Source organism: Coenobita brevimanus, chromosome 74, assembly GCF_032717465.1.
Source record: "Coenobita brevimanus isolate Jiangsu-jjx chromosome 74, ASM3271746v2, whole genome shotgun sequence".
Lineage (NCBI taxonomy): Eukaryota > Metazoa > Arthropoda > Malacostraca > Decapoda > Coenobitidae > Coenobita > Coenobita brevimanus.
In genome coordinates, this window is record NC_137027.1 from 14761991 (window position 1) to 14785376 (window position 23386).

The window sequence follows — 23386 nt, forward strand, 5'->3', positions numbered from 1 at the left end:
GGTACTGTTGTTTAAAGCAGTAATTTGATATTTGCTAAAATACTGAAATGGATAATGAAGCATGCACACCATAACTGGTTCAGCCAACTTTGTCATCAGCTAGATACATTATGCATTTGTATTATACATCATTCAGTACTGGACTCTTTTTGAAGTTTCTTTGCAACAGTATATTGCTCAGGTAACAAAATTGATCATCATTATCTGAAGTGAATTTGTTAACACTTACCCTCTGTGAATCACTCATAACCGAAATGAATATCTCATATTAGCTGTAATAGAATACTTGAGTTGTCCTGATGCCACAGTGGCTGAATGGTTAAAGTAGCTAGCTACAAAGCTCCTGGCTTGTTGGCATCGAAATTTGAACTCTGTTGTGGACACCACTCACCTCGGGTGTCCATCAACCCTTTATGGGTTGGTAGATAAAATAAGTTCCTTGGAGAACACCTAAGGGTTGTAACTATGGGAACCTGGATGATAGTGGACGTATAATCTGCAACAGGTACAAAGGCCTAAATTACAGAGATGGGCACTGTCACCAAGTGCCTCAAAGCATCTGCCCTCTACCTTCACCTTTACCTGACCATGAAATGGTTGATGGTACCAACATTAACACTCAGCCTTCCATGGCTCACTTTCAGCTGAATAAAATCATCTGGTATTAGCTGGAATAGAATACAAGAGTTCTGACAAAGAGACTGTTTATCCATGTCTAAGAGGTGGTGATACTGTGTTGAAAAATAACAAGCTGTGAGTGATAATAAGAAACTGGTGGTCAGTGATCTGTCTGTCAGTCTGTCTGTCTTGCCAACATCTTGCTTCATGCCAGGGACATACAGAGGATTCCGTGGACAGAAAAGTCTCGGAAGCTGCTTTGCCCATGCACATTTCTCTCTCTCATTCTTCTTCCATCATCAACTGTCACCTATGAACGGTTCAGCTTTTTATTTATTTATTTTTTTTTTCCCCTCACACGTAGCTGGAGGTCAGTGGTAATACAGGTATCTGTAATATTCGGCAAGCATGTACAGTGCACCAGAATTGTGATGATAAGCAGAGTACTGTAGTTACTTTCATAAGGCTTTAAAGTCTGGTATTTTTGTAATTCAGATTCCATTAGTAATTCTTAGAACAGCACTGATGCTATCTTAAAGAAGGTTGTCACTGCAAGAAAAGATAAACTAGCAATACTGTGTAATTAAATTATGAGTCTTGATGATGAATTTGTGAGATTGCATATCTATTGTCTATACAGCATATCTGAAATAAACAACAGATATTTCTAGGAGCTGTTATGATTACATATGAAGATTGCAGAATATGGTTGCTATTTAATTTCTTGAATAGGGTTTGCAAGGCCTGTTGAGAAATGGAAAACAGTTTGGGTTAATGACAAACCTAAATTTGACTGTACTAACTGTTGTGATAATGTAGAAGTTAGAATAGTCAAGTTGGGTGTCTTTCCATATCAGAAGTTGCCCTTGGGACTAGATCATGTTCTTTACAAGTACTACATATTCCATTCTTCCTTAACCATTGAACTGGTGGTAGATGGTGGTGACTATCATCGCAGTCCTGCCTACCTCTTATCTCTCTCCTTACTTCTTCCTTACCTTCCTGTAACCTTTTATTACCCTTCTATCCACTGAGGTGTCTCTACTGTGAATGATGAGCATAATGGTTTCCTGCAACCCAGGAAACCATTTACAATGCTGGGTGATAACTATATATCCAAATTACGTGATGAAGTGGAGCCTGTTATGGTACCATTGTTTGCTGAGTGGAAATGCAAGTGCATCAGTTCATCCAAGAATCAAATCTCCACACTATTCCCCGCACCTCACAGTGGTGAGGCACTGTCAACTGCAAGACAGCATCGGTTCACTGTACAGGACAACCCTGCAGGGGCAGTTGCTTGCCTGTGATTGATGGGTCTGCTTAGCCAGATAGACTGGGGTTAATCAGCAACAATAACAAGAACAACAGCAATGAATTAAATTGTCATTTGGTGCTTGGTATTTCCTGATTTTCAAATTCACCTTAGTAGAGCCCCTGGTTGTAAAGGGGTTAGTGATGGCTGTCTCTAACCCCTCTGTTCAAAATTATAGCCAAAGGGGATTAAAATAGTCTGGATATAGAAAGCATAAAAACAGATAAGATGCTTCTTGAATTAATTAACAGAGCAGCATTACATTTAGCTGTAGATCCTTTCCTGAGTTTAACCTTCAGCTTCCTCTCAGACTGTTTTGTTTTCCTTTTGTGTAGAGCAAAATAACAATCTTGTAAAGCGTTTTCTTGCATGATTACCTTTTTTTTTTTTTTTTTTTTTTTTTTTTTTAAGACAGTAATGTGGAAAGTATATCTTAGCATGCTGCCTACATTATTTTAAAGGTAGAGTTGTATTTAGATTAGTGGAGTCAGTGTGTAGGAAGGAATGATGATGAATGATGATGTATTTGGCATGAGAGTGGTTAGAGATCTTGAATTAATTCCCTGAGCCTGTTGATGTATTTTTCATTTTATTCTTGCAATCTCCAGATGGTTTTATTTAACATAAAGGAGGCCTTTCAAACTGAAAGAGTTACACCTCTTTGCAACTGTAAATTTTCCCAGAGTTGGATAAAATGATATGATGGTAGCTTGATTATAATGAAAAATGTCATGTTGAAGGGGTTAACTGCCAAAGTAATATGTACATTTACACTGTGTATGAGAGGCAGTGAATGCAGGAAAGGGATGCCTTCATGTATTGGCACCAGTATGCCTGGGCAGCTGTACTACCAGGTTATACAACTGCATCCGCCATGGGAAGGACCTTGGTCCAACCTGAGTGAGGCAGTCTACCACATGGGAAGGCCTGGTCCTTACATGATGTATGTACTGTACTGTACCTGTAGGACAGTATCACAGAAGCAGTGTTTATCTGTGGTCATTGGGTCTGCTTAGCTAGACAGACCAGGGTTAAGCATTAACAACAAGCATCCCTCAAATTGCCCTCCTCTGGACTGGAGAGCAGGAGGAAGGCAGATTCAGCCTGGAGTCCAATTGATTCTATTCAGATGAGTCTGGGGCCACAACAACAAAAACAGCATGAAAGGTAGTGAATGCTCCCTCACTGACTTGAGCATGGTAGACTTTATTGCGGTGGTGATGCATCAAATTGCTGTTATAACAAAATGCCTTATTGATATTCTGAGGGTGCCTACAATATTCCATACCACCTTGTGTCAGCTTGTGCACAGGTGAATATTGTAACCTGAGGACAAGAATGAACTCTCCTTTTTGTTTCTTTTTGCGTAACCAGATGAGGTTACTAGCGTGGCTCAACCTCCTGGCGGGAGAAGCAGAGGAAAAGGTAACAAGATTTAATGCTGTTCCTTCAGATTAATATGCCTTTGTTTGCTGCTGCTACTGCCTGTTTGCCCTTGCACACAGCTTTCCCTCACTAATCCTAATGTCTCTTTATGTGCTGTCTGAGTGTGATGGTAGATAGTGGGGTTTACTTTGAACATAAAGTAGAGCTGCACATCCATGTCAAGTGTGTAAGCCAGTTTCTACTGAGTGTACATGTATAGCTTACAGGGATCATCTGAAAGTATTGTATATTTTAGCTTTAAAATTATGTGATGCTGTACAGTTAAACACTTATTTGAAAAATGCTGCATACAAAGCCAACTAACATAGTGTAATATACTGTACCAAGAAATATGTAAATTGATGGGGAGAAATTGTCATTCTTCATTTTTTAACAAGCAAGACCCATCTCTAGTCCCTTATGTAAAGTTTAGGCTCAGGAGAAACGTAGTACAGACTTTATAGTTTATGAATTTGTATGCATTGCAGAATTTCAGTATCATTTATGTAGTGGAAAATTTCTACTGGGTCAGTAGTTTCCAATAATTTTATCATTTCTGGTAGGTTAACCCTTGCACTGTGATGATGACTTTTTATTTTATTCTTGGTGCTGCCAGGTAATTACTGTATATTCAACTAAGAGAATGCCTCTTGTAGTGAAGAAGTTGAAGACTGTATCTAACCTCGCCGATTCAATAGTCTCTCGTAAAGTCACCTGGTGGCTGCAGGTAAAAAATGTAAGTCATTATACTGAAAAGATGAAAAGTAACCTGTAAGGATTTCCCCATACCAAGTAGAACTACCCGACAGTAGCCAAAATATAATCCACAATGTGTCCATTGCTTGGGAAAATGTTAGTTTACCCCAGACATACTTTTTATTTTAATTATGCTCTCTTCACATAATTTTATTTGTCTGAAGACAGACTTTTTAAACTGGAGGAGTTAGTCACGACCCTCATTAACCCTTTCAGTACAAGAGGTCTTCTTCCAGTGTATTAAAATTGCCTGCATATGGCAAGAATGAACTACAGTATATTGGTAGGCAATATAACCAAGTTTATCCATTGCCTGGGAAGATGTTACTAAGACAGCATTTATACACAAGTTTATATGATGCACATTATTGTATTTAGTTGTTGCAATAAAATTTTAAGTGTTATCTTGTTGAGACATACTGATAACATCAGCATGAACAGTATATAATTAAAGTTAGGTAACTTATTAGCACATTACAGTCTTTTATTCACAACACCTGCAAAATTCACAGAGCTTTACAATTCATCACATTATGTGCTGTTGTATCTCAGATCACACATGTCTGATCTTGATAACAATGCTAGAGGAAATAAACCTTTCAAAATTTTAACATGATTTATTAAGTACTCTGTAAATAATCCCAAGTCTACTGGAGTTAGTTTACATGAGGTCTTAGTTATCTTGAAGTAAAATAATTATGCCATAAGAACCTATTCACATTGCAGTACAAGAATTGTGTGTTTATATACTGCTTTAGAGTTCAGTATTATATATTATTAACTTTCTTTTCCTTAATTGTGAAATAATTTAAAACATGGGTTGCTCTGGGTACATGTTTGCTTGGGGCTTGTGTGACCTAGGATATCCATTATTGAGTTGGATTATGGTGATGATACTGTGATTTTACATTTGCATATTGTTCATAAATGTTACAGAATGTCAAGTAACTTTTGATACTTGGTTGACTTTGGTTACCTAATGCTATTGAATGTTATATGTTCAAAATTTTTATTGAGGGAACTTCTGCTTTCCTACAGGTGTCAGTATCATCAACAGGGGAGGATGGGAAGGAAGTGGCCAGAATGGTGCTTGATCATGAGGGCAATCCAGAATGGAAATGCAATTCTTGTGATTTCAGGTTTGTTAATGTTTTGTTTTAGCACACTCGGAGTGCTGGTGATAGTTCTTCCTCTATTATGCTTTCTGTTTCTATATTTTCTGGATGCTACCTTATCCTGATCTGTAAGTGGAAAAAAAAAAAAAAAAGTCAAGATGATCATGGTGGCACTGTTATGCTTTACTGGGCTTGATGTTGAGAGTCCTCCCTCTTTGTTGCTTTCTCTTTCCTCACTTACTGGACCCTATCTCCCTCCATCCTGAGGTGGGAAAGGATTTCAGGATGGTGATTGTGGAAGTGTTATGATTGAGCATGTTAGTCCATCCATCCATTCATCCATCATCCAATCTTACGTTGCCCCATGAGGAGCGTAGGAGCTCGGGGCTAGGAAAGTTGGTCCATACAAAATAAAACTCACATTACACACATAGGTATCACAGTCATCCAAAACTTTCAGTCAAACAGCATCCTTCATGCACTTTCATTGAACATTCAGCCCTTTGAAGTTTCCCTTCCCAGAGATATGTAGTTTACCGAGCCAGAATACAATGTGCCTATCATCCTTCCTTGCGTCAGTACAACACAAAATACAACTCACAAACAGTCCACTATGCCTTTACTGTAATGTAGCCCATCACACCACAACAATTTTACTCACCTCATGCACATTACTCCCAGAAAACAGACAATCTTTCAACGCAACTTCATCAACAGATGTCTTAAAACACCTTGGTGAGGTGACCGGTTTTCAGCAGTCCACCGGGTTCAAGTCTAGATGAGCCTGGGGCCACAACAACATTGTCACCACTTCATTATTCAGATCTGCTGATTTTCACCAAGAATTGGATATGTTTACATATAGAGTCAGGAAGAAGGGCTATGAAAAAGATGTAGAGCCATGGCATTGACTTTTTCTGCCACTGAGTTAAGCGAAGTGAGCTTCAAAAAGATGAAAATCTGGGCAAGGTTAAGGTCTATGAACTTGAGTCGCTGAGTAATAAAAATCTGAATTTAACAGGGATAGTGAACGTGAGACTGTGTTCCATCATGTGCGTCTGGCCCATACACGCAATGGCCCAGTGTCCCTGCTGCACGCTGTCCACCGTTGTGACCTATGTGGTTATGCAGCTGGCACCAAGAGGGCAGTTCAGGTAAGAATATGGTACAGTAAGGACACATCAGGAGAAGAGCAACGAAAATGAGTTATTTTAGAATAAGATGTCAAGTTAAATGGAGAGACTGGCAGAAAAATGAGAAAGTGAAGAAGTATTGTGGTGTTATTGTGAATGTGATTGAAAGCCTTAAGAAAAATACTGGGCAAGTCGAGTGGATAGAGAATGAGAAACTGAAAGAATGTATGTGAGTGAGGTGGAGGGAGGAGGGGAAGGGGGAGACTGAGGATGAGATGAAGGGATGGAGTGGAGAGATGTATGAAAGTAGAGTAAGGGTATGAGTTGGAAGGGGCAGCCAAATGGCAGAGTATAGGGCAACATGGAGGTGATTAGTTTGTGGCCACCCTGTATGGGATTAAGGCATCTGGCAGTAAACAGAAGTGGTCAATGTAATTTTTTTTTTTTCCTTCTTTTTTTTTTTTTTAATCTGCAATTAACCCCTTCAGTTTGGGGATGTCATTTTTATTTTTGCAGCTACCAGATGATCCTATTTGCTTTTGAATATGACCAACAGAGAAGTTTTGTAAGGATATACCTAACAACTCTAGTTGGAAAAGTCTGTACTAGGGTAAATATTATCTCATGGAGGGAGTAAAAATAGATCAGGTAATACATCATTATTTCCAAGAGTTAAGTCCATAATAAATTACTGGAAATTGCTTATTGAAGTTTCAAAGCTATGTACAGTATAAAACTAACTTCCCCCCAGTTTTCTGTGTAGGATAGTAATTTATCCATGAATGGAGTCTGATTTTAGTGGCAGCTTCATTGTATGAATTGAATCACTCTATTTGCAAGTTTGTTTCATATGACATCAGTTGAGTTTTTTTTTTTTTTTTGGGGGGGGGGTAGTTTACACTTGGATACCATTTATATTGCTGTTATACTTTCACTCCATTTTTCATTGTCAGTTATGATTGGATGATGAAATGATATTATTTATAATGCAATTCTCTCCTTTGCAGATGCACATTGACACAAGCCACGGTGGACAGGGTGGCATAACTAGCCGATGTGAGGGACAGAATCCAGAAACCAAGGACTCAGGTATACAATAAACAAGATTCAGTAATGTTATACAGGCTACCATGTACTCACTGATAATTTTTCCTGAAGAAGAAGACAGCTTAGGACTGTTACCTATCACGTGCATGAAAGCCAATAACCCCATAAATCCAGGTGACATTCTTTTTGTGTATTATTGCTCCCAAATTATTTTTATTCAACTAGGGAAATGCCTCTTATACTGAAGTCAAATACTGGCCAGCTTCGTCATGTGATCGGGTTACGTTCCTAAATAACTGGTCGGATAACGATCAATTGTACATCTAATGAAGCAATCGTACGATCAAAATTGGTGATGGTATATCAAAAATATGGTGCATCATTGGGGGTCATAACAGTCATTAAGTGAAAATGGAAAAAAAAAAAAAGGTAGAATGAAAAGGCAAATGATCGCAAAACTAATGATTTTATAGATAGGGTGACCTGTATAACAACTATTACCTAACCTCTCCAGTTTGAAAACTCTACCTTGTGTTTAATAACAGTGGTAGGAGATGGCACATTTAAAATGAAAACAACATTCCAACCTCAGCAGGTTATGACAGACTTTCAAACGCAGTATGTCCAGGCATCACGAAATGATCAGATCTTGAATTTGGCTCTCTTTTGTATTTTGTTTTTCTCTTGGAAAGAACAATAATTGCTGGCTCGTTGCCTTTGGTTCCTTCTTCCTTGCAAAAAAAAAAAATCAGGTTTTGCTAAATTTCAGTCATCCTATGCAATATGAGCCAGGATTAGGATTAACTCTCAGGTGCTGCATGGCAGTCCAGTGATCCAAGACACCAGTCAGGGTGGTCATTTGCCGATATTGGCCTTGAATCACTGAGGGGTGGCTTAAGAGTTTTTGGTATTTCATCACCATACTAAATGTTTTAGAATTCACACATGTATAACAGATATAGTGGGACTACAGTTCTTTCACCTTCACATGGCCCACACTTTTGCCTTGTGTAGCTTGTTTCACAAAGCTCAGCAGCAGAAGAGATAGTGTTATGGCTGTACATTCTTTTCATAGTACTTTTTAGTGGTTAGCATCATATTCCATCATTAATTTCCTGTTACAACTCGGCATTCAAGATTCAGTGCAGTTCAATTTTTTTTTTTTTTTTTTAAGAGGAGTGACAATTTCTGCTAGATGGTTTCTTAATCAATCAGGCAAAGGATATTAGCCACTTAAATCTTGGCGATGTCATTGCTATTTTATCCTTGCTGCTGTTGCATTTATTCAGTCATCATCTAATCCAGTGTCCTCCATGAGCAGCATAGTAGCCCTGGGTGACATTTCAGATGAAAGTGACCAACCTCACTCATCTCTGAGCAGTAAACCTCAACCACCCCTTGGATATAAACTTGCACTGGCTCAATATGATTGGATCACCTTAACTACCCACTAAACCACCAGGTGCCATAATCTGGTTATATGGTTACCATCCAGCATAGTAAATGGTTTCCTGGTGCACAGGAAACCATTGGGCATGTCACCCAGTTTAGAGTTGCCCATAGACAGAAGGAAGAGGAAAGAATGAAGGAAAGAAATGCAGGGGGAGGAAGGAAAGAAGGAAGGAAAAGAGGAAAGGGCAGGCATTTGGATGATATTGCCCGTGGGCCAAACCATGAATTATGAAAATGTGAATAACAGATAAATTATTATATATGTGGCCTGTTATCACCAAACATGCTGATGGTGTTCTTTTTCTCATTTTCACTCCTATTTCCTGTTTAATTCCTTCAATCCAATAACATCCCCAACCCTTGTTTTACAGTTGACTACTGTATTTTGCGATCATTCTCTTACATGATTTAATATTTTAGCGCCATTTTTTTTTCTTTTTTTTTTCATGTTTTTTTAAAACTTGTATTTTTGCTAAAATACCTGATTCCTCGTTATACAATCATTCTGTCTTTTTTATGACTGCTGCAATGCTAAACTGGTCATATGACTGATTTTAACCCCTAGGGTACGCAATTCCCCAGCCTTGACTGCCCCCCAGGACGCAAAAACAGGCCAATTTTTCGACTTCCTCAAAGGTTAAAAGTTTTATGCACGATTTATAAAGCTTGAATTTACACACCTAAAAATGCAAACCCAACCCTCCTAGACCCAATAGTAACTATTATAAACTTTGACGGGCATCAAAGTTTATAATAGTTAACCGTCACGGCCCTGGCGAGAAAGAAAATACGCTGCTTGCACCTGTTTTCTTCGCAACAATACGTACAAAAATCACCAAAATCAATTTTTTTTTGGTGTGTATAGATGTTATAAACCATTGTAATGTGCTTAGAAAAAAAATAAAATAGTGACAAACCCCCTAAATAAATGATAAGAAAAAATTATCCTTCCCTCCTCTCTTCTCATACCTCCAATCACCTCCCTCCGCTTCCCTTCCCTTTCCTTCCCCTCGCCTATCCTCCCCTCCCCTTTCCCCTCCCCCCATCCCTCCCCGCCGAGCTGATAGCAAGGGAAATTGGTCATGAACCCCTCAATAAATATATGATAAATAGTAAAAATTATCTTCCCCTTCTCTCCCCTCTTCAAACCTCCAACCCCCTCCCTCCCCTTCCCTTCCCTCCCCTCCTCTCTCCTCTCCTTCCCTCCCCTCCCCTCCGAGCTGTCAAATCTAGTTTTCGTTTCGTTTTGTTTCGTTTTGAAGGCTCCAACATGCTTCCATGCATCGGCTTAAAATAAAATGTCTTTTTCAAGTGGGTTTCAACTAAAGACAGCTAAATAATTGTGGTGTGCATATCTGTATGCAGACACCAATAAATTACAGGTAATGATTCAAAAACACGTGTCATAAAACGTAAAAAATACTCAAAATATTTGAGGCCGGGGAGGTGCTAGGGGGTGCGGGTGGGGGATGGGGGAGTGGGGGGAGCTGGTAAGGCCAGGAGGGGGTGGATGGGGATGGAGGGATGGGAGGAGACCACCACAAGACACAAAGGAAGGGCCAAAGTGGAGTACAGGGACATGGAGGGAGGGTAGGGGGAAATAAATAGCCACAAACTATATAATTCAAAAGGCAATTTATTGTAGTTCTGCATGGTGCAAAAAAGAATTTATATATCTCTATTACTTTATAATTGGTGAATATTTTTCTACGGCTAAGTATAATTTTCTTTGTTTTCAGCTAACTTTAACTCATTTTGTCATTTTCCCCCCCCTTTTTTTTTTTTTTTACATACTATGATAAAGTATAGCTATTCAGCTTTAAAATGACACCAAAATCAGCATCCAGTCATGAAAAGTAAATTTACACAGGCCAATCAAAGAAATATATCGCTACGTGAAAACGCGGTCTGCGGGAAAGTGGGTGAATCTGAGACAGACATAATTTGACCGGGGTTGAAACATCATAGGGTTAATAATAATTTTTTTTTTTTTTTTCTCCCCCCCCCCAGCCTTGCCCCATCCTTGGGTGGGAAAAAGAGGTCAGGATGATGATAATTAACATTTTCCTCCCTCCTTGCTACAGTTGAGAGTGAGGCTGACAGTGAGGCTGGACGAAGCTACCGTTGCCGCTTGTGTCCCTTCACCTGCAGTAAGCGGAGTCAGATGCGGCCCCACCTTTTGTATCATGTTGCCCGGCCAGACTGCATCTTTAAGTGCATGTTTTGTCCATACTACGTTCCCACGAAAGGGTAATTTTTTTTTTTTTTTTTTTAGCTCATAATCGTGGTGGTAGGTGATGGTGACCATCATCCACTCACTTGATGTAGTGATGCCTACTTCATCCTTCTCTGTTATCATTCTTTTTCTGTCTGCCCTCCTCATTTCCTGTTTCTCACCATCATCCTCTCAAAATGTAGTGCTGCATTCTTCTTCCTTCACCTTTATCATTCTTTTTCTGTGTCTGCCCTCCTCTCTTCCTATTTCTTTCATCTTTCCTGTCACTTTTTATTACTTTTGTTTCCTCTTCAGATGGCTTTACATTGAGTTACAAGTCTAATGGTTTCCTGTAAACCAGTAAACCATTAACACCTGTGGGTGATAACCATATAACCAACCCATACATGTTCGCTATGTGTCAACAAGTGCTTTGGCAGAGAGTTAGCACCCTTCCCTGTAAAACAAATAACTCAAAGACCATATAACCAACCATATAATCAACTCATACGTGTTCCCTACATGTCAACAAGTGAGCTGGCGGGGGGTTAGTGCCCCTCCCTGTAAAACAAATAACTCAAAGACAAATGGCCACCCCATATGGGATTGTGACGTATGGCCACAGATAGATAGCTCATCATCATCATATCATCCGGACTCCTTTCCCACCCTGGGGCAGGGTTAGGAGTAGCAACGTCCAGACAGCCCAAGTTTGCCCAGTTCAATGGGCCACCCTTCCATTCACTCATCATTCAAGCCCCCCAGAATCCTGGCTCTGTCTGATATGCCAAAAACATTCACCACATTCAGCAGCTTCACATAAACGTATCCAGTAGAGTCAATCCAGACATTGTCAAGTTAAAAAGGGGTGCCAAATCCCTGGTAATGTCCATCTCACAACATTTATCCAGCCAGCTTGATCTCGTGTCAGTCCCCTAGCCTCACTGACTTCAGTACCTCTTATCCTCACACACTCATCCACCATATCCCCCAACCTTCTCCTTGGCCTACCTTGCTTCCACCCTCCTTCAAGTTCACTCACGTATACCTTTTTCACCACTCTATTGTTATCATTCTCTCCACATGACCACACCATTTCAGTTCACTTTCTTTGACTATGGTGTCCACAGACTTCCTCACTCTGCATCCTTCACAAATCACATTATTTCATATTCTCTCCACTCTGTACTCCACATATAATTCTCAGCAGTCCCATCTCCACTGCTCTCACTCTTGTCTTTTCATTTTCATACCACACTGGGAAACCATTTACTGCGCTGGGTGGTAGCCATATAACCAAATTTTGGCGCCTGGTGGTTTAGTGAGTAATTATTGTGCTCCAATCGGATTGAGCCGGTGAAGGTTTATATCCAAGGGGTGATTGGGGTTGATTGCTCTCGTAATGCCACTCAGGGATGAGTGAGGTTGGTCACTCTCATCTTAAATGTCAGGACCAACTGCCTAACCCCGGGCTTCTACGCTCCTCATGGGGAGGTGTAGGATTGGATGATGGATGGATGGATGAAAGAGCTGGAATAACAGTCATGCACTCCACTTCTCAGTTTTAGCTTCTGTATTACACCATCATTACAAAATGCACCACTAGATTTTGCATTACCTTACTTTTAACTCCTTCAGCTTGAGGATTTAATTTGTATGTAACTTCGGTTGATGCCAGACTAAGTTTAAGCAACCCAGATTAAGATAAGTATGGTACGGTATTATTGAAAGATATGGCGTAAGGAAGTCTGTTGATCAAATGGTATGTGTTCATGGATGGCATGACCTTTTAGAATGGATATTACTGTGAGGCTGAATGCACGAGGAGGGGTTGGCCAATGTGGTAGCTTGAAATTGTAATCATTTGTGTTAGAAAACAAGGATTAGGTATTGTAGAACTTGATGGATGACATATATATGACAAGGAATTGCAAGGAATTGCACCCCCTGTAATATGGGCAGTATATGTAAAGACTCTATTACAGTGGTGCTGCAAGAGTGAATTAGTGATGATCAAGTACATATTTGGATGGTATTTATTGTCGGAGGGATGGATTCAAATATTATGAAGTCCTAAATAATGAGTGACTGGATATGTGGCTCATTTTATCGAGCACAGTTGCCATAGTTTGTCTTAATTTTGTGTGTGCCTTTTCTTATTGGTACCTGGTGACATAGTGGTTACAACACCCCATTTGGAGTGAAAGCCTTGCATGTGTTCTGTCTTCAAGAGGAGATTGGAGGTTTTCTGTCACACTGCCAGCAATGGAAGTGAGTTAGTCTGATACCCTTAAATGTATTGGACATCAGGTGTCTACCCCCACACCGGTGCACTTAAATGGCAGTACCAGAAGTATGTGGTCAGCTGTTATCAGTTGCATTTTACTTTTTCATTTTCTTTAATGCTATTCCAACTCACTGCAGTAACGAAAAATTGTATTATCGTGATGGTTACAAATTTTCTTTCAGGGAGTTGTTTGAGCATCTCAGCCTACATGATGACTGTCCCTGGGCCGTCCTGGACCAAGCTAGCCTGAACAGGAGCAACAGTAGCTCTCCAGGACCAAGTAACCAGGTAGGAAAATGTGAAGGGAGTAAAAACACACTGATATATAAGTGGAGGGGGGAAGAGGGAGGGGGAGGCCGAGGATTAGATGGAGGGATGGGGTGGAGAGGTATATGAGAGAGGGGGGTGTGAGTTGGGAGCAGGGCAGTGAAATGGCGGGGGACAGGGCGACTTGGAGGCGATTTGTTTGTGGCCACCCCAAACGGGATTGAGGCGTCTGGCAATAGTGTTGTCCCAGATGATTGGCTGAAGAGTGTAATTGTAAATGTGTACAAGGGGAAGGGTAATGCCCTGGAAAGAGGAACCTATAGAGGCATAAAGCTTTTAGACCAGATAATTAAGGCAATGGAGAGAGTTCTAGAAGGTTTGATTAGTGAAAGAGTGAATATTGATGAGATGCAGTTTGGGTTTATGCCAGGCAAAGGGACCATTGGTGCCAATTTCATTGCTCAACAGCTTCTGGAAAAATATACAGGAAAGAAAAGGGAACTGTGCTTTGTTTTTGTTGATTTGGAGAAGGCATTTCACAGAGTCCCTAGAGAGGTGGTGAGGTGGGCAATGAAAAAGCTTGTGATCAAGAAATGGCTGGTTAGGATCGTTAGGGCCATGTATGTGGGTGCTCCTACCCAGGTAAAGGTGAATGGCGATTTGAGTGATGAGTCTTCCGTGAATGTTGGTGCACATCAAGGGTCAGTCTCGAGTCCCTTGTTGTTGATCATGTTGCTTGAAGCCCTCTCAAGTGACTTCAGAAATGGACTCCCGTGGGTGATGTTGTATGCTAATGATTTGGTGTTGATTGCAGAGAATGAAAGAGAGGCAGAGGAAAGATTTAGGAAGTGGAGAGATTGTGTGGTGCACAAGGGCTTAAGAGTAAATGCAGATAAAACAAAAGTGATGGTATCTAGGGCAGGGGATGGTACAGTCAAAGAAGAGGGAGAGTGGCCATGTGCAATTTGTCACAAGGGTGTGGGAAGTAATTTTATCTTGTGCAGTGTTTTTGATAAGTGGGTGCATAAGAGATGTAGCAGTATTAGAGGTAGACTGTGAGATAATGCTGATTTCATGTGTGCAGTGTGTCAAGGAGAGGTGGATATTGCCAGGCATGAAAGGATTGAACTTGCTAATGAGTCTCTTGAGTGTGTGGAAGAGTTTTGTTATTTGGGAGACATGTTATGTGCTGGAGGTGGGGCAGGAGCTGGCTCTGTGGCTAGAGTGAGGAGTGGTTGGAAGAAGTTCAGGGAGCTGTTGCCTTTCCCGACATTGAGATGGCTCTCCCTCTGTGCTAAGGAATCATTGTATGCAGCATGTGTTAGGGGTGTAATGCTGTATGGTAGTGAGACCTGAGCAGTAGAGGAAGAGGATATTCACTGGCTCATACATACAGAAATGGCAATGATTAGGTGGATGTGCAGTGTGTCCTTGAGTGCAGCACCTGGGGGGACTAGGTTTACGATGGAAGAATTGAGGGGTAAGATGGGACTGGAGTGTGTTGTGTGGAGGAGAGGTAGATTGGGGTAGTTTGGGCAGGTGGAGAAGGTGGGGGATAATAATTGAGTGCAGAAAGTGAGAAGTGTTAATGTTGGGGATAGGGCGGTGAGAGGTAGACCGAAAAAGTCCTGGGACAAGGTCATTGAGTTTGACCTCAGAGTTAAGGGACTAAATAGGGAACTTGCCAGAGATCGAGCAGCATGGAGAGCCGTCATTAGGTTACCAAGGCCGACGCATGCAAGGATGTTGCAGCCTTCAAAAACAAAAATGAAAACAATACCAATTAATCAGCCGATTATTAAGAAATTTTACATGTGATCAATCTTCATGAAATTATTCGTAGCACAAAGTTAAAGACATCACCCTAATGTTATTTTTTACTTTGTTTACTGCCCAACTACCATCTCCGGTATGGAGAGCAAATAGTTTTAGTCATTTGCCACTCTTCTGTAGTCTAGTTTTCCATTGTTGCAACATCTTGCTCTGTGCATCCTGGTTGTAATTTGTTAGAATCTGCCATTTTTCTTGTTCTTGTTGTGATCCTAATTGCTACTAGAAATGATAGTGTACAGAAAATGTTTCAGTCTTAATGAATAATTATAATAAGATGAAAATCTTGGTTCTTTTATTTTCATTATCTGCCTATCTGTTCCATAATACGGGAAACGATAAAAATAAGCAGAAGGACATAAAACTAATAATGTACGGTACCAGTAACAAATATATATTTGTGGAACTTGTTTGAAATAAATGCTTGGGAGAGGGTATCAGAGTTTTGGTAACATCACCTTACTCACATGCTGACATTAATATGTTATGGAGTTTAGATAGAGTTTAGTATAAAAGACAAAAATAAGCGTCTTCAACTAATCGGCCCCAATTAATCGGCAGATTGGCCGATTAATCGGCACAACCCTATTTATGTCAGGTCCTCTAATCTGTGTGTGAAAAACCTGGGTTGTTACCAGGACAACATGGGCAACACCCTCAGATCTGCCAGTGCACTGTATCTTTTCACATAAAGGGTTTTTCAATTGTAATGGTGGCAGCAGAGGAGGGGAGGAACTTGTAAAGATACTGCATATTTTTTAGATATAGTTCATTACTGACAAAAATGCCAAATCCAAGTTTTTAAGTTATCATGGTTAAAGTGTGCGGACTTTTATGTTTGTTGTAACTGTATCATCATTAAGTCATATGTTGCTTGATATCTGGAGCTACAATATGTTTAATATTATTTTACCATTGGTTTGACATTACTGTAATGACATATACCTCATAAGCTCACCTTGTTGGATAACAGGCAATAGAGGTCTGGTATTTGAACTTTAAAACAGTATTAGCTTGTATTTCACATGACCTACTGTCATGCCACATAAACATCTCTGATATTAATATGATACCTAGTAGACTAATGATATGCGAATGTATGTGGCTTCATATGTTTTTGTAAAGAGTTATCATTCATTCTTTCATTCATCATCTAACCCAGTATTGTCCCATGAGGAGCATAGGAGCCCGGGGCTAGGCAAGTTGGTCCTGACATTTAAGATGAGAGTGACCAGTCTCACTCATCCCTGAGTGCCATTACATGAGCAGTAAACCCCAACCACCTCTTGGATATAAACCTGCACCAGCTCAATCCGACTGGAGCGCGTAATTACCCACTAAACCACCAGGCGTCATAATTTGGTTATGTGGTTACCACCCTGCATAGTAAATGGTTTCCTGGCGTATAGGAAACCATTTAGCTTGTCAGTCAGTGTAGTGTTACCCATAGACGGAAGGAAGAGGAGAGAATGAAGGAAAGAAAGAATAGGAAGGATGGAAAGAAGGAAGGGAGGAAAAGGCAGGTGCCTGAGAGCAGCACTACATCAAGTGAGTAGATGGTGAGCGTCCCCCCCTACTATAAGCTCTAGAATGTATTGCATCATTTATAAAGGCTTGTATGCATCAGCCTAAGTCACTAAGTTGCGGCTTTCCACAATGCTCGATCTCTGGCAGCCTCCCTGTCCAGTCCTTTATCCCTGAGGTCACACTGTGTGAGCTCATCCCAGGTCTTTATCAGTCTGCCTCTCGCAACCCTACCCTATTGTTCACAGTTTTCATTTTCCACACCCAGTTGTTTATCTCCCATCACATCAACATACCCAAACCATCTCAGTCAACCCTTCCTCATCATAACACAAGGACATTCCAGTCCCATCCTTCATTGTTACATTATTTAATAATAAAACAGCACTGAGGGGAAAAAAAAAAAAAAAGCCTACAAATCAGGAATGCTTGAATCTCAGTGTTAATTTAAATATTTACTGTCCATTTTGTTACCCATGATTAATATTCAGTTTTCTTTTTAGGATGATGGTGGACCTCGACAGTTTGTGTGTGGCTTGTGTCCTTATGAGAGTAGGAGCCGCTCTAAACTCATGCACCACCGCCAGTTCCACAAACCCAAAGGGCTACCATTCCGCTGTCCCCATTGTTCTTACAATGTCACCCGCCGTCACCTTCTGTCCCAGCACATCCGGGTGCATGGAATTGTGGATGGTGTTGAAGGAAGTGCGGCAAGTGATGTTATGGGCCAGGTGGAAGAGCGTTCCAACTCTCCATCGCCATCCCTTACAATCACACCAGTCACCAATGCAGCAACAACTGGTGACACTGGGGAGGACACAGCACTTCCTGACTCTGCACAACTCCCCAAATTATTGGATGAATCCACAGTGCACATGGAGGACATCCCTCTGGTATGGGTTTCAAGAGATCGTCGCTTCTTCAAGATGTTTAAGTGCCGCCATTGTCCCCACGTCAACTTACGCAAGACAAACATCCAAGAACATGAGAAAATGCATAAAACAAATATCAGTAAGGAAGCTGGAGGTCTGCACTGTCCATACTGTTCTTATGTGAGTGTAAATGCTGGTGTTATGTCTGCCCATTTAAAGGTTCATGGAGGCTCAATGGGACAGTGTCATGCAGTTGTGGATTCCTCCTTAAGCGATGAAGATCAGTTGAAACAGCTAACTTCCAGAGCATCTACTCCATCCTCTGAATTGCCCCAGTCTTTGTCTACTGTAGATGACACAAAAAGCAACAGAATTGATGAGAAAGTTTTATATTACTGCCAGCATTGTCCAGCAAGGTTCTTTTTGGAGAAAGAGATTCAGATTCATACACGCTTCCATACCACCAACCTTCCTCTTACATGTGACCATTGTAGTTATGGCGCCCGTCAGTCAGCACACCTCCTCACTCACCTGAAGGTTCACACACCTGAGTACCAGCAACGTACTCGGACTATGATGGGACAGCATCGCACTGCCTCAAGTTATCCACCTGTCCCAGGACTTCATATTCCTCTCATTGATGTAGCAAGGGAGAAAACTTTACAGACAGGTGACAGAGGACCTAACCAGCAGACATTCATTGGATCATCCACTCCTTCAGCTGTGCTGCCACAGCCACCACCCACGAGCAAATATATGTGTGACGAATGTCCAGCATCATTCAGTAAGCAAGTAACACTACAGTACCATCAGTCCCTGCACGGGGCCAAGAATCCTCACCCGTGCCCTCGTTGTTCCTATGCTGGCAAAACTGAAGATTCCTTACAGCAGCACATTCAGCTCCATACTCAACATGACCAAAACTACCAGGCTGAAAAATCTGCTAAGGAAGCATCAAAGAAAATGGAAGTCCAGAAAGCTTTAGAGGCAACTATTAAATCCAAGTTGTATTCCAAAAACAATGAAAGAGATTCTAAGTCTGGCCATCCCCCAATCAAACTCAAGCTGATCGGGTTGCGTCCAGGAACATCCAACAGTGTTGAGGATGGGAGTCGTCCTCAGTTTAAATATTATGTTGAAGAGCAAGTTCCATTGTCTGGTGTGGACCTTTTACGCCGCAAAACTCAACTGGAAAAGGAAGGGGGAGTGAAGCCCTGTGATGCAGGTTCAAGTAGTAAAATGCAAACATTTGGCAAGCATAAATTACAAAAGGAACAGAGAGACAAAGAAGATATGGAAGAAGATGATCCAAAAAGAATTGGGAATCCTAATCTTCACTACCCAATGCATATTGATAAGGTCACTGGAAAATCTCGTGAGAAGAGATACAAATGCAAAAAATGTCCCTCTGCTTTTGAAAAGGTTGAACAGTACAATGTTCACTCAAACCTGCATGGTTCACATCACAAGTATAAGTGTCGCATTTGTGATTACTCTGTCAAGTTCTATGCCAACTTCATGATGCACATAAATCGTCATAAATACCATGAAAGAATGGCTTCCCAGAAAGGGGGATCACCACCACCTGTAGATTCAGATCCAAAGTATGAACCTATCATTTCTACAGATACTTCTCATATTGAGAAACTGAGGAACAGAGAAGAGAGTAGTGTTAATAAAGAAAACTTGGAAGAGGCTGACTTAACAACAACTGAGCGTCAGCATCTCTTGCTGCAAAATAAAAAGGGAGTGGCTGACTCCTCTAAAAAAGATGAAGAGAGGGAACGAAGAGTTTATTACTGCCAGTACTGCCCTTATGCTAATGTTAGAAGAGATGCAGTTGACAGCCATAGCTTAAGACACCATGCTAATGGTGGGTATGGATCTTACAGATGTACATTTTGTGATTATACAGCCTCTCAACCTAATTTCATTCGAGAGCACACCAAGGTTCACTTCCGTCCATTCAAGTACGTCACTCCTGAAGGATTTATGCGCCATGACCGGCAGGAACTGATTAGCACACCATGTATGGTAGAAGGGAAAACTGGTGGAGGCTCAAACATAGATGGGGGTAGTAAGCCATCACCGGAAAAGTATACAGTGTTTGCTCATGAAATGGGCAACATCAAACCTATTCAGAGTTCTAAAGAGGATAATGATGATCATTGTGATCCTCCTGCAGCAAAACGTATTAAAGTTAACTTCCATTCTGGTGATATAGTTGATGCACCAAATGATTTTGTGATATCACTGCGACCCTCAAGATCAAAATCGGCACAGTATCATGTAGAACCTACTGAAATTGTAGCTAATGAAGCAGGTACTTCCAGTGCAGAGTTGCATGGAAATGTGATGTGTGATATGAAAACACAAAACTGTGAACATCAAATACCAAGCCATACAGAACATGAGAAAGAACAGGATAGTGTAATTGAGACTGAAGATACTGAGAAAGTAGCTGATGAGAATAAAGAGGAGATCGATGCACCATTGGTTTCTTCAGATTCTTGTTTTAATGAAGATAATAAAATGGAGCCTGATTCTTCAAATAAAGAAAGTTTAGAAAATCAAGAGCTTAGCATGACTAATGGTCACCATGAGGATGAACCTCAGGAACCAACATCTGAAGACCCAATGGATGTTGATATTGAAAACAAAATAGTCGGTGATAACAGCAGTTCCACTGTCCAAGATGTACCACAGCCTCTTGAGAAAAATTGTGAGAAGCATCAGCCTCATGAAATGGACTCGAATTGAGCATACTGATTTTATTGGTGTTTGTATTCCACATTTAGGCTGTGAGTGAAGTGCACCTGACTTAATGGAACATCCAGTTAAAGTGCTCCTTATAGTACTGCACACAGAATTTACATAACTTAATTTATTTGCATGATAGGCATTACGTTGCTTACTGTTATACATGAAGTCCTTGTTATATGCTAGAAGTGTTTTTAAAAGTATCACAACTTTTCCCCCTATAGCTGGTACTGTAAATTGATGGGAATGTGCAGACCAGCATTATAGCTAACAATGATACTTTAATAGCAATTTTTTCCAGTTTTCTGTGGACATAATAGCAGAAAATAATGTATTAAAAAAAGTGACATATGACGAAGACTTGCCGTACAGCCATGAGGAAAAGTTCGTCAACACTTACCTGCCAGTGCCGTGGCAGTGGAAGGGGTTTCGTGAACGGTATTTATGTGATTGAAATATGAAGCACAACAGAAGAGTTTGAGAGGGAAGGATACTTTCTGTACTTTAGGGAAGAACAAGAAATAGGGAAGGCAGGACATGATGTTGGCAGAGTACTGTCAGCAATATTTTGCTCATGGCTGCACATGGAAGTATTGACCCATACTGCCTTGATCAGGTCTTTTTATACCAAAGACAGAAGGGTTAAACAGGGGCTCAGACTTTGCTTTGATGTTTCCTATGCAAGGTACAGCAGTAAGTATTATGCTCATTTGTTGCATATTACTCTGACACTTGTCAGATTGTTATAAAGGATTAGTGTGTACATATAATGATAAAACATTGCCTCAGATGTTTTCCACCACCAGCACCATTAACCTCATATGTTCTTTTGGTTAACTACCAAAGAACTGTCACCAAAATGGTATAATCAGTTGTCAGTTTTACTTTTTAAGTTGTCAGAGAAAATTTATATTTATCACAAGAATTATCACTGAAAGGTTGCAGCCAGTCAGCAACTTTGTGTAAAATTATTATTATTTTTTTTATTATTATTAAAGAAATTAATTTGTACAGAGCATACTTGATGTGACTTGTGGGTGGGAGTACTGGCATGGTGGTGGTAATGATGCACAGTGAGAGAGCCACAGTCAGGTGATGAAGCCTGAGTAATTTTTGCCCCTTACTGAAAATATTTACCCTACAGTAGTTTTCATTTAAATTAATTCGTTAAATGTTCAGAAGTTACTGCTTTTTATTGATTTTTTAGGGGCATCAGTGATGATTAGTCTGATGTGTGTCAGTTTGAAGTTATGTTAAATCTTGAATTTGTGCCTGTTTAAGATTCTGTTGCCCCACATTGTTTAATTTCATCTGTGTATTTGTAGGATATGTTAGAACAGTATTTTGTACACGTATATGATGACTGGTAAGTTGGTCATCATTCACTTAGGCAAAATTATGGGTTTTCAAACATGCTGTGGGATCTTCTGGGGACCCTGGAGGTGGCACTGATGAGGGGTTGTATTCTCATGAGCTTAGAAGGCTGTATAGCAGCTCTTTTTCATCAATCCCTTGTGATAGGGTTGATTATTTTTTGCATTATTTATGGAAATGTTATCGACATAAAGCCATATTAACCCACTAAGCCATGGAATGTTTTCATTGTTTTACTCTTGCCATTTTGTCATTACTGTATTATACTGAGCTTGGGACAAATTTTTTGAACTAGAGGGATTAGACATACAGTACCCATAATGAACCTCTTCAGTATTAGAGACCTTTCCTGATTTGAATATAATTGTCTCGTACCAGCAAGACTACACAAAACTGGACATCACTTAGATTCTGGAGGTTAACAATATACATTAGAATGTTAAAATGTAGTAGATCAGAAAAACAACAAAGGAACAAGTGCTAAGAAGCCTATTAAGCCAACAAGAATACAGCCTGTGGTCCCTGCTGTGATGACTCCAAGTTTGTATTATATTTTCACATGAATTTTAAAACAAAATACTTAGTATTATTTCTCCTCTGTCTGTTTAAGTACTGAATTAGTGTAGTGATGATGATGGGTAGCATTTACCCTTTCAGCCTAATAATGCTTTAATTTTAGTCATTCTTAATGTTGATGATAATGATGGTAGACTAACTTTATTTTATTCAGCTTAACCATTTGAGCCTGGTAACATTCTATTGTTGTATTCATTCTACCCCTCGTAGGAGAGACCTCTTGTACAAAGGGGTCGGTAAAAGCTGTATCTAATCTCCTCAGTTTGAAAAGCCTTTCCTAAAGCTAAATAAAATCGAGTACATTGTGGGATCGAAAAGGTAAAGATAGAGCCTTGCGCTAAAAGAGAGGAAGAGAGAGGGATGGAGGGAGGAGAAAAGAGGGAAGGAGGAAGGAGAAAAGGGGGAAGAAGGAAGGAGAAAAGAGGGAAGAAGGAAGGAGAAAAGAGGGAAGAAGGAAGGAGAAAAGAGGGGAGGTAAGGAAGGAAGCGGGGGAGGAAAGGAGATGGAGAATGAGTGCGGAAAAGACAGGCAGCCTGGGAGGGAGGAAACAATGAGGAGGAGGAGCAGAAGCAGCACGAGCAGCAGGAGGGAGGGAGGAAAAGAGATGAAGGAAGGGAGGAAAAGAGATGGAGGGAAGGAGGAAAGGAGATGGAGAGTGAGTGAGGAATGGATAGGCAACGAGGGAGGGAGGGGAGAGAAAGGAAGGGAGGAGGAAAGTGGCCTATTAGGAGCAGCAGGGGGAACGCAGAGGTAGGAGGAGGAAGAAAAAGAGCAGGAAGGTGAAGTGAGAAAAAAATGAAGAAAGAGGGATAAAGTAAGG

The 23386-nt window shown here is 40.5% G+C and overlaps 1 protein-coding gene across 1 annotated transcript in view; it reads left to right on the forward strand.

Moving 5' to 3' along the window:
- Window positions 1-22508, forward strand: part of LOC145407696 (uncharacterized) — a 109400-nt gene extending 86892 nt beyond the window's left edge. Inside the window, 7 exon segments of the mRNA XM_080278562.1 lie at window positions 3308-3358; window positions 5153-5253; window positions 6251-6383; window positions 7370-7451; window positions 10946-11111; window positions 13546-13651; window positions 17488-22508. Coding sequence (XP_080134688.1) covers window positions 3308-3358; window positions 5153-5253; window positions 6251-6383; window positions 7370-7451; window positions 10946-11111; window positions 13546-13651; window positions 17488-20616 — 3768 coding nt within the window. The 3' untranslated portion in view covers window positions 20617-22508.
- Window positions 22509-23386: the final 878 nt, after the last annotated feature.